The 10,867-nt window shown below is 44.3% G+C and overlaps 1 protein-coding gene across 1 annotated transcript; it reads left to right on the forward strand.

The window, feature by feature from the left end:
• On the forward strand, positions 1-10,033 carry CUNH6orf136 (chromosome unknown C6orf136 homolog). The gene is made up of 6 exons (XM_070933473.1): positions 1-192; positions 1,440-1,946; positions 4,732-4,820; positions 8,094-8,291; positions 9,475-9,544; positions 9,700-10,033. Exons 1-6 carry the CDS (start codon positions 49-51, stop codon positions 9,844-9,846), a joined length of 1,155 nt encoding a protein of 384 aa, XP_070789574.1. The 5' UTR covers positions 1-48; the 3' UTR covers positions 9,847-10,033.
• Positions 10,034-10,867: the final 834 nt, after the last annotated feature.

Genomic DNA, 10,867 nt, shown 5'->3' on the forward strand with positions numbered 1-10,867 from the left:
AGAAGGGTTGCCAGCGCGTGGAAGGCGCCTGCCTCGCGCTCGCGCGCCATGTACCAGCGGAGCCCGAAGGCTGCCCTGCGCGTGGGCGCCCGCTGCTCCTGGAGGTGGGACGGCAGCAGCAGCAGCAGCCCGTTCTGCCTGGGCCAAGGAGACTCGGCGCGCTGTTGCCACCCGGCGCGGTTGCGGCCGCGGGTAAGCGAAAGGCAGCGGGACCCGGGCGTGGCCGGGCATCCCTGATCCTCGCGGGAAAGACGGGCAGAGTAGGGTTGGGGCGGATCTGCAAGCAGCAATCTTGTTGGGAAGCGGGGTGGGGTGGGGTGGGGACACCGGCGGACCGAGGACAAGACAGAAGCAATTGGATCCTTTGCAAAAAAAACAAATTGCGACCCAATCGGTCACCTTTGCAGATCTCCCTTGCGGGGGATCGGCGGTGCCGGGCTGGACGAACAAAACCTTGGTTGGATCGGGTTGAGCTAGGGAGGATTATAGCGCGGTTAAAGGTTGCCCGGGACTTGACTCCTGCGGTGCTTCTCCGGTGACAGCTCGCCCGGCTGATCCGTCGAAGCTCTGCTGTCGCTGCAAGGATGTGTGTAACCTGCGGGTAAAAGCGGTTTCATCTACCGCTTGAAAAAAAAAATCTTAAGGAGGGTGTGGCTGGCAGTCTTCCCAAAAGTTGCTACTCGGTGGTGGATGTGACCCCAGAGGCAGTGATTAAATCCCGGCATAATGCAGGATTAGCTGTATTGAATGAAATTAGTTTTAATCTTGCGGCTCTTTAGACTAAAAATCAGAGATAGTAAAAGAGAAAAAAAAAACCCAGTGCAAGATTTTGCATTGGAATGTATTTCATTCCTGTTTCTGGTCAAATCGGCCTATGATCTAGGAACCTCAGTCTTAGGAACCTCAGTCTGTACTTGCTTTGTGCTCACAAAACACGAAAGTTATTTTTTGTTTACAAAATGGTTGCTGGGTTCTTGTCTTATGTTAGATTTGACTTTCATTTTCAGGAGCCGATTTTAAATTTTTATTTTACCCTGTACCATGCAGAAATGTTCTTGTTATGGCACCCCACTGTTGTTCTGAGATGATTTCTTCTCTCGAAATAGAATAAATTATGGCACATAACATATCTTGTGGTTGGCACTTAATTAAAAAAACCCAAACCACCAAATAGGGCGTGTATTTAACTATCAAAGATTTTTCTTGATTACCAAAATTCTGTTCTATAAAATAAAATAATGAGTTCAGTGCTCTGTATGCATTACCCAGATAAAAGCAAACCTCCTTTTCCGTGTAGAAAAGGCTTGTCATTGTGCAGACCTGTCAGGTGAGATCAGACAGCCCAGGAAAATAAACTGCCTTTCAGGAGTGCCAAGGACAGAATACAACATTTTTGATAATTAGGTTCTTTATTCTGAAATCTCTCTCTCTTTTTTAAGGATGTGGCTGCCTCCTGGGATAAATTACCTCCTGAGCTTATCTCTTCCACACCAATAAGACTGACTTTTCCCTCCCTATTCTCCAAGAAGCTGTCAGAAGCTGCCCCTCACCTTCCAGTTCTGCCTCACCCTTCTGCAGAAAACTGTACTGTAATCAAATATGGACTGAAATTCAGCAACCTGGAGACCAGGTCTCTTTTCCAACCAGCCGTTCTCTCCCCCCCTGAAAGCATGGAAGATGCCATCATTTTGGAGAACGGAAGGCAAGAGGATAATCTAAGGATACGACCTAGTGAAGGACTGGACAGTGCTTCTTTAGACTCTTTGTATAGTCTCTTTCATGGCTGGCATTTGCAATCACTTTATCAGACATCGGAGGCAGCACCCGCATCCCTTGCGCCTTTCCAAGCTACATGTGGGGCTCCCTCCCCGGTCACTTCGCCTACCAGCAGTAACCGTGACATGGAGGAGCACCTCGAAGTCATGCACCAAAAATTACGGGAAGAGGTACCGATTTTGCTTTTTTGCTGTTTAGAGAACTAGATTTTTTTTTTCCTTTGTAAAATGGCAGGTAGCTGGGAGACTACTTGATTATGAACTTGGCATTGGATAAAGACTGTTACAAGAGAGGCAGTTTTGTCAAGTGTACCGTGGGCAAATGAGAGAGTTATGGTTTGTGGTCAGGGGTGGGCTGCTGGGGGTTCACAGGGGTTCGGGAGAACCTCTAGCTGAGATTCTGTGCAGTTCGGAGAACCCCCAAATCCCACTCCTGGCTGGCCCCGCCCACCCAGCCCAGCCCCTCCAAGGAGTCCCCATGCAGCCCTTTGGATGCAGATAAGTGCAGGGTACGGGCCTACCGGAAGTTCAGGAAGGCTGGAAACGGGGCCGTTTCTGGCCTCTGGAGCCTGGGGATGCCATTTTTGCCCTCCCGGATGCTCAAGGAAAGCCTCCGGAGCCCGGGGAGGGCAAAAACACCCCCCCCGCCGCCGCCATAGTGCAGGAGGCCAACTAGGCCACACCCACCATGGCCACGCCCACCTGGCAGAGAACCCCTTCCTAAAATTTTTGAAGCCCACCCCTGTTTGTGGTTCATTGTTAGTTCTGAGGTTCAAGCAATTCCTAAGAAAGAGGTTTTCTTTTCTAACCTCATCTGTTCATACATACCATTAATCACTGCCTTATATAAATTGTGCCAGCAGCCAGAAATGGAAAAATATATACTTTTAAGTGCATTACAATAAAATATGATTTTTAGAGTAACTAGTAAATGCCTTCAATAAATTGTAAGTATAGTACTTAATGACAAATTCCTTCTCTTCGGTGGTGTTTTTTTAAATATACAGTTATCCTTTTTTTTTCTATGAGGCGCATTCAAATAGATTATTGGCTTGGTCAATGACACTGCTAAATCAAGACACAAAATGTGACTTAGTTTTATAATAGATTCCAAGATCCCAAAATCTTTTTAGATCGCTTCAAGGCAACTATCTATCTTAATGTTTTGCTTTGGACTGGTAAAAGAAGCTTTCTTAGGAATCCTCACTGTCATACATTTGAATAGCCTTTAAAAGAAGAACAAAATGTTTGCCTTCTGGTGTGTTTAAGCCCTTTGTTGCAGTTTGTAGGATAGCACTGATGTGTTCTTTTTAATTATCTGCCTTAGCACACCTGCATTTCCTAATTACCTGAGAAAGAGTAATGATTTTTGCTTTAATCACCTCCTATACAAGACTCAATATGCTTGTTTAATATTTGTGATTTGCAATAAACCTCTGAGTCATTGGAGTTATAATGCTGTTCATTCTAATATTTTATAGGAAATGACTTAAGACAATTATTTGAGGAGGCAGTGTAGTTCAAACATACTAAATCTGCAGGTAAAAAGATTACATAGCAGATGATTATGTGGTTTATTAATGTAAAGAATATTTGACTTCATAGACCAGTGATGGCTAACCTTTTTGCCATTGTGTGCCAAAAGCAGGGGGAGCGCAGGGAGGTCACGTGTGTGCATGCCCACACCATAATTCTATGCGCCCCACCCCCCACACATGCACATGCGACCACCCCCACCTGCTGTCCCTCTGCTTTTGGCACGCAATGGCATGGTGGGCCCAGTAGGTCCGTTTTTTTGCTTTCCACAGGCTCCAGAGCCTCTCCAGGAGCCTGGGGAGGGCAAAAACAGCCTTCCCTACCACCTACCACCACCCCCGAGGCCCTCCGGAGGCCGGAAATGGCCCGTTTTCCAACTTCCGGTTGAAGAAAAATAAAACGGGCCTCCCCCCCCCCCCCCCCGGCCCTCCAGAGGCAGGAAACAACCTGTTTCCTTACTTCAGGTGAGCCCAGAAGTGCCAAAAATCAGCTGTCTGGTGCGCGCATGCGCGCCGAAGCTGAGCTCACATGCCCACCAATATGGCTCCGCGTGCCACCTGTGGCACCCATGCCATAGGTTCACCATCACAGTCATAGAATAATGGTTCAATGCAGTGGTGGGCTTCAACGTTTTTTACTGCCGGTTCTGTGGGTGTGGCTTGGTGGGCGTGGTATGGCTTGGTGGGTATGGTAGGGGAAGATTACTGCAAAATCCCCATTTCCTCCTGATAAACTGAGACTCGGGAGGCAGAGAATAGATGGGGGAGGGGCCAGTCAGAATTTTTACTACCGGTTCTCCGAACTACTCAAAATTTCCGCTACCAGTTCTCCAGAACTGGTCAGAACTGCTGAAACCCACCTCTGGTTCAATGTGTTGGAAAGCAGTTTTGTCTATCTTAAACATTTAAATTATTTTATAGATGGAATAGGAAGTGTAAAAATATATTGCACTAAATTTGAAAGCTTGCAGAAACAGGATTTATCTTGAGGAGAGTTTATTATCAGTCTTTTCTGCAAGCAGGTTGAAACTTTGATTTGATTTCCAAAAATATCCACAAAGGGTCTAGATTTATGCAGATTTATATTCCACCCAATCCCACAATAGAGGAAAATTATTTGTGCAGTCCAAGAGGCTGATGCATGCACTTCAGGTAAGCATGTAGGATCCCAACATGTTTTATTAACTAATTATTGATACAACACACATTCATGAATAAAAATTAAGATTGTGAAATCTGCATTCCTATTCATGGAAAGTTGAGGCATTAGAATTTAACAAGAATTAGTTTTGTCTATACTGGACAGAACCTAAGCATAAAACTCTCAAGGCAAAGTGATGTCAGTGGACTTCTGAGAATCTTTGAGCTATAAATTTCTCACTTTGGTTTGCTCTGCTTTGTTCTCTCTTCCATCCCTCCAGTTACCAGCCTTTTTTTCGAGGACTCATGATTATAGAATGTATTCTCGGGACGTAGAATTCATCAATGAGATCCTGCATCTGAAAACACGGTCAGTCTTGAATCAGGGAGGGAGGGTGGCGAGTTAGAATATCTGATGGCTGGATTGTCTGTCCTTTACTGCAGGGGTCTCCAATCTTGGCAACTTTAAGACTCGTGGACTTCAACTCCCAGAGTTCCTCAGCCAGCAAAGCTGGCTGAGGAATTCTGAGAGTTGAAGTCCACGAGTCTTAAAGTTGCCAAGGTTGGAGCAAAGCTGGCTGAGGAATTCTGAGAGTTGAAGTCCACGAGTCTTAAAGTTGCCAAGGTTGGAGCAAAGCTGGCTGAGGAATTCTGAGAGTTGAAGTCCACGAGTCTTAAAGTTGCCAAGGTTGGAGACCCCTGCTTTACTGAATGTGAAAAGTTCCATAATCTAACCATTGGAGAGCTGGGGAATTTTTTTTCCCCCTTGAAAAGTTTCCCAGATCTAGCTACAATTTATAGTTGGGCCTTGATCTTAGAAAATGGGAAACCATGGCTAGTGTATCTGATTCACAAAGAACAATCTTTGCAGAACAACACCAATCATGAGAGAAGATAATAACTTGCCTTCTTTTCAGTATATGTATTTTATTTATTAAATGTGTACAATGTTCTCCTCCCCCACTCCCATTGTCCGTAGTTGAGGGGGTGGTGAGACTTCTTGTACACCCTCTAGCGCAGGGGTGTCAAACTGGCGGCCCATGGTCTGGATACGGCACACTCAGGTCACGCCCACCCCAGCTCCATGGAGGGAAAAAACATTGCGATACGTCGCCTGACGGCAACATGACATGGCAAGTTTGACACCTGCGCTCTAGCCCTTTCCCCATTTATAGGAACGATTATTAGTAATTACAGAATTAGTAATTCTGTATAGCAAGGAAGGTGTGTAATAACAAATTAATAACAAATTATACATTTTCTTGGCTATATAAAATATTATTAGCAATTGGCATATTATTAGCAATTAGCAAAAGGCCCATCAAGGAAGCATCTGGAATTGGCTTCATAGATTCTGAATGATTGTAATGGAATTCTTTGCAACCCTATCCGATAAAGCAACTACTTTAAAGATTTCATGAATAGCACTGACGCTGAAAGAAAACTGGCTAATTTTCATCTAAGAGCATATTGTAGGAACAAAAAGTCTTGGGCCATCGCTTGGTACTGACGTGGCATTTTGTCAATTGCTACAATAACTATTAAACTCTCTGCTTTATAGTTTTTCTGACAAATAGCTTAAGAACTTTTAAAAGCTGCTGCAACCCTTATTTTATTAACGGTAAGGGTTGTGTATTATCATCTGTTTGATTCATTAAAGCTGCCACTTCTTTCCTCAATATAATTAATTTCTAAAGTTTAAGAGCAGTGCCCTCCCCCCCAAAAACCTTTCAGGCACCAGGGACCAGTTCCATAGCGAGAGGTTTTTGCTGTAGGCATGGTTTCACATGCTGCCTGCATCCCACAGATGGGTCTTTGCGCGGACCAGTTTCTGGCATGCCACAGCCTGGTACCAGCCTACGGAGCAGGGGTTGTGGGATCCGTGGTTTAAGAGTACATAAATGATTTGTGGACTATCCAGCATTTTAGATTTAGTATCCAAAAACCACTTTGGAAAAGATAGGAGCACAGTCCTTGTGCCTAATGAGTAGCCTATTAAAGCAGCCACGATTTTTCTTGAGTTCTTTGGGAATTGTCACATGATCCTGAGAAAAGATGAAGCTGCTTTAAGATGTTGCAGACAGGAATGTTTCCAAGTATCTTCTGGGAAATGAAACGCAGCTCTTAATCTACTGTAATCTGTACTACAGATATAAATGTTATTATAGTCGTGAGTGCCTGTTGAAGGCAAAGAGTCAGTCTTCCTTTCCAAATGCTGTGGCTGCAACTAAGCCACTTTTATGCCTGAGAAGGAAATATAAATAGTCCTCATTTAGTGACCCCGATTGGGACCCACAACTTGGTCCTTAAGCAAATTGGTTGCTAAGTGAATCTGCAACTGTGCTTTCCTTTACAAGGACAAGCATCTTCAGCTTTCCTTTATAGACCTGCGGTTATAAATGTGGTCACAAAATGTACTTTTTCATCACTGTCATAACTGAGAATGTTTGCTAAACAAGTCTGTAAATGTGGGCTGCCTTTACTTAGAAGGAATCTTTTTGTAGTCAGAGATAAGAACTCAGGATGTGTTATTTTGATTTGGCTAGTCCTATAGAGATAGTCCTTGACTTATGACCGGTTGTTTTGCGTTTTTTGCTGAATAACTCATAGTGAATAACCCATAGTGAACCCATAGTGAACAATCAAATCACTATGTGACTGCCACACTTGCTTTATGACCGCTGGAAAAAGGTTAAAATCATCACTACTTATAACCAGAATGGGCAGGTTCAATTACAGTTGTAAGTCAAGAGTTACCTGTAATCCAGGGGTCCCCAACCTGTGGGATGCAACCCACTAGTGGGCCGTGAGGTGTTTGCAACCGGGCAACGGAAACAGCTTGCACACATCCCCACATATGCACACTCCCACTTGCTTGAACAGTGGGTGAGTGCGTACATGCGGGCTCCATTTGCATGAGTGGGGACGCACATGTATGCTGCTCACACAAATGGAGCTATGCGCTTGCTGGCTACTCAGCATGGAATCATCTTCTCTCCCTCCCCCCCCCCCCCCCCCGGGCCGCAAAACTGGGAAGCTGCTGTATCATCATCAGTCTTACATGGGACAAGATAGAAAATAGATGTATAAGTCATAATTCGATGCACATGGGAAAAGAGTGCACGGTGAGAGAATTATTTAAACATGCATGGAGGTGCGTTGATGTGTAGATAAGGAAGTGGAGGTAGTCCTCGACTTACAACAGTTCGTTTAGTGGCCATTCGAAGTTACAATAGCACTCGAAAAAAGTGACCTACGAACGTTTTTCACACTTAACGACTGTTGTGGCATCTGCACAGTCACGTGATCAAAATTCAGACAGTTTGGCGGCTGACTCATATTTATGACGGTAGCCGTGTCCCAAGGCCACATCAGCACCTTTTGCGACCTTCTGACAATCAGAGTCAGCGTGGAAGCCTGATTCACTTAACCGTGTTTCTAACTAACTGAACAATTGCAGTGATCCGCATAACAGCAGTGGCAAAAAAGGTGGCACGATTCACTTAACAAATGTCTCATTTAGCAACAGAAAGTTTGGGCTCAATCGGTGTTTGTAAGTCGAGGACTACCTTTAGCCTTTTCCACAGTGCGGTGATACAGGAGACCCCAATTCGAACTGTTCTCTTCTTACTTCTACCACCAGTGGCCTAATGATATATCAACTGGCTGTTAACTTGTGCCGTTTTCTGGCCTGGAACTATTTTGTTCATATGCACCTAGAGGTGATGAAGGTGACGCAACATCCTGAGAACTGGAGCATCCAAGTGCGGTGGCGGATTCGAGGACTGCCTTTCCACGTCTTCCTGATGCGTTTCTTCAGGAATAAACCTGAATTTTACAGGTGAGGCACCTCCGATAGGATAATAATCCTATCTGCATAGGATATAACTGCAGAAGAAACAATGGCTACCAACCTGCCATCCATTGAGGACCTGTAAACTGCAGGTGGGCTGTGAAAATATTTACAGACCCCTCACATCCTGGACATAAACTGTTTCAACTCTTACCCTCAAAACGATGCTATAGAGCACTGCACACCAGAACAACTAGATACACGGACAGTTTTTTCCCCGAACACTATCACTCTGCTAAACAAATAATTCCCTCAACACTGTCAAACTATTCACATAAGATGCATTACCATTACTGTTAATCTTCTCATTGTTCCCATCACCCATCTCCTCCCACTTATCACTGCATGACTGTAACTTTGTTGCTTGTTTCCTTACAATTTATATTGATAGTTTCCTAGTATGATTTGATTGTTTATTTGTACCCTATGACTATCATTAAGTGTTGTACCTTATGATTTTTGACGAATGTATCTTTTCTTTTTATATACACTGAGAGCGTATGCACCAAGACAAATTCCTTGTGTGTCCAATCACACTTGGCCAATAAACTGTTCTATTCTATTCTATTCTATTCTATTCTATTCTATTCTATTCTATTCTATTCTATTCTATTCTATTCTATTCTATTCTATTCTATTCTATTCTATTCTTAAGGCTGAAATAGAAAAGCAGGCATAGAATGCCCTAGTCTTGCTTCTGTCTAACCATTTTCTGAGAGACTTCTCGGTGGAGTCCTTGGCGTTCTCTGAGCTTGGTTGTTTTCTTGAAGATATTTCATTACCCAACTAGTAGGTGGTATCATCGGGGCTAGTCCACTAGCAGTAGCACTGATGATGTTACCTAGTTGGGTAATGAAACGTCTGCAAGAAAACAACCAAGCTCACAGAACACGAAGGACTCCACAGTTCAACCCTGAGCTACAAATATTCTTTTCTATTGATTTACTATTTCCTTTGGTCATCAGGGCTGGTCTTCTGAATCCTTCCTTAATATGGGCTGATTTGCTATGCTTATTGGCCTGTGATGTAAGTGCAATTAAAATTAATCAAGCCGTTTAGGACAGTAAAACAGATTACTCAAGACATATTATAATGCTACCGCTGTTATTTGTCTAAGAGGATGGCAGAATGTGGTCTTGCTTGGCTAATTTTCGTTTAATTCCTCTTCCAGAATTTACGATGCCTATTCCACTTTCTTCTTAAATCCACAAGGGTTAATTAAGTGTCACAAAGTAAGCAAGGTGAGTTCCTGAGCGTGAGCAGTGTTGCAGGAGGCGATACTGGTGTGATTCCCAACTGCCCCCCCTCCCCCCCCCCCCAAAAAGATCCCTTTGCTTGGATCTTGGCAAGAAAGCTGTAAATCTGTAGAAACTAACTTTGTGTTCTTTCCTTTCAGCTCATGCCCTCCCAGCCACTTCAGAACAAGCTAAAGAATCTTGCTGTAGCATCATTGCTGGGCCTGGAGCTGTCAGACGAGAGGCCATCACTTTTGCCGTGGCTAATTAGCAGCAAGGGGCATCAAGAGTCTATAGGGGAGAGTTAAAAGCCTTGCCCTCCTGTCAATACCTCTCTTGGTTCATCTACCTGTCTGACAAGGAGGATGCCACTAAACAACTCATTGTATATCTGTGTTTCTTCTGTATAGTGTGGATGTTGCCCCATGTTGGTGCTGTTAATTGCACTAGTAAGTGCTGTAAAGATGATTGCAGTCTAATATTGTACAGAATAAAAAAAAAAGTTTACATTGCAAGAATGTCTAGTTGTGCCTTAGGCTAAAGATCCTACCAGGAGGCAATTAATTTCACCTCCGTTCATCCGTAATGAGATCAGAGGCCTGCTATCCATTAAACATCACAATGAAGTCCCTACCCAATGGTGGGATTCAGCCGGTTCGGGCCGGTTCAGGAGAATCGGTGGTTAAATTGCTGGCTGGTCCTGCCCCATCCCCTCCCTGCCCCTTCCAGGAGCCCTCCTGCGCCCCATTTTGGCTCCCAGGTAAGTGCAGGAAGGCCACCTAGGCCCAAAATGGGGCATAGAGTGTGGCGCCCCGCCCCCGACAGCCGGTTTTTGCTCCCAGGAGGCTGCAGGGAGGCCTACTAGGCCCAAAAATGGAGCGTGGGAGGGCAGCGTGTCCCCGTCCCCCCGCGGCCCATTTTTGCTCCTAGGGGACCACAACAAAGGCTTACTTTTCAACAGGAACGAGACTGTCACTTTCATGCATTTAAAACCTGGGGGGAATGGAAGAACAGAGCTTATTTTGGTTTGTTGCATAATACCTCTCTACCAAATGTCTCCGTCTGGAATGGAAAATTTCCTTCAGTCTGAATTTGTGATGTGTTGCAGGTAGCGTATTCTCAAAAATTTTCCAAAATTATTTTCAGAAAATACTACCTGCAACACATATCTGTGTGCTATTCTGTGTGTTCTATTAGCATCTGAACACACAAATTCGGGCATTGTGAGAGGTGCATGGAAACGCTGCATACTACAAAGGTTTTCTGCTTGCTGGTAATGAATTATGGAAAAGTTTATAAAATATGCTACTGAAATTAAGATTTCTAGCA

Source organism: Pituophis catenifer, unplaced genomic scaffold, assembly GCF_029215685.1.
Source record: "Pituophis catenifer annectens isolate HBS135680 unplaced genomic scaffold, rPitCat1.0.hap2 SCAF_2, whole genome shotgun sequence".
Lineage (NCBI taxonomy): Eukaryota > Metazoa > Chordata > Lepidosauria > Squamata > Colubridae > Pituophis > Pituophis catenifer.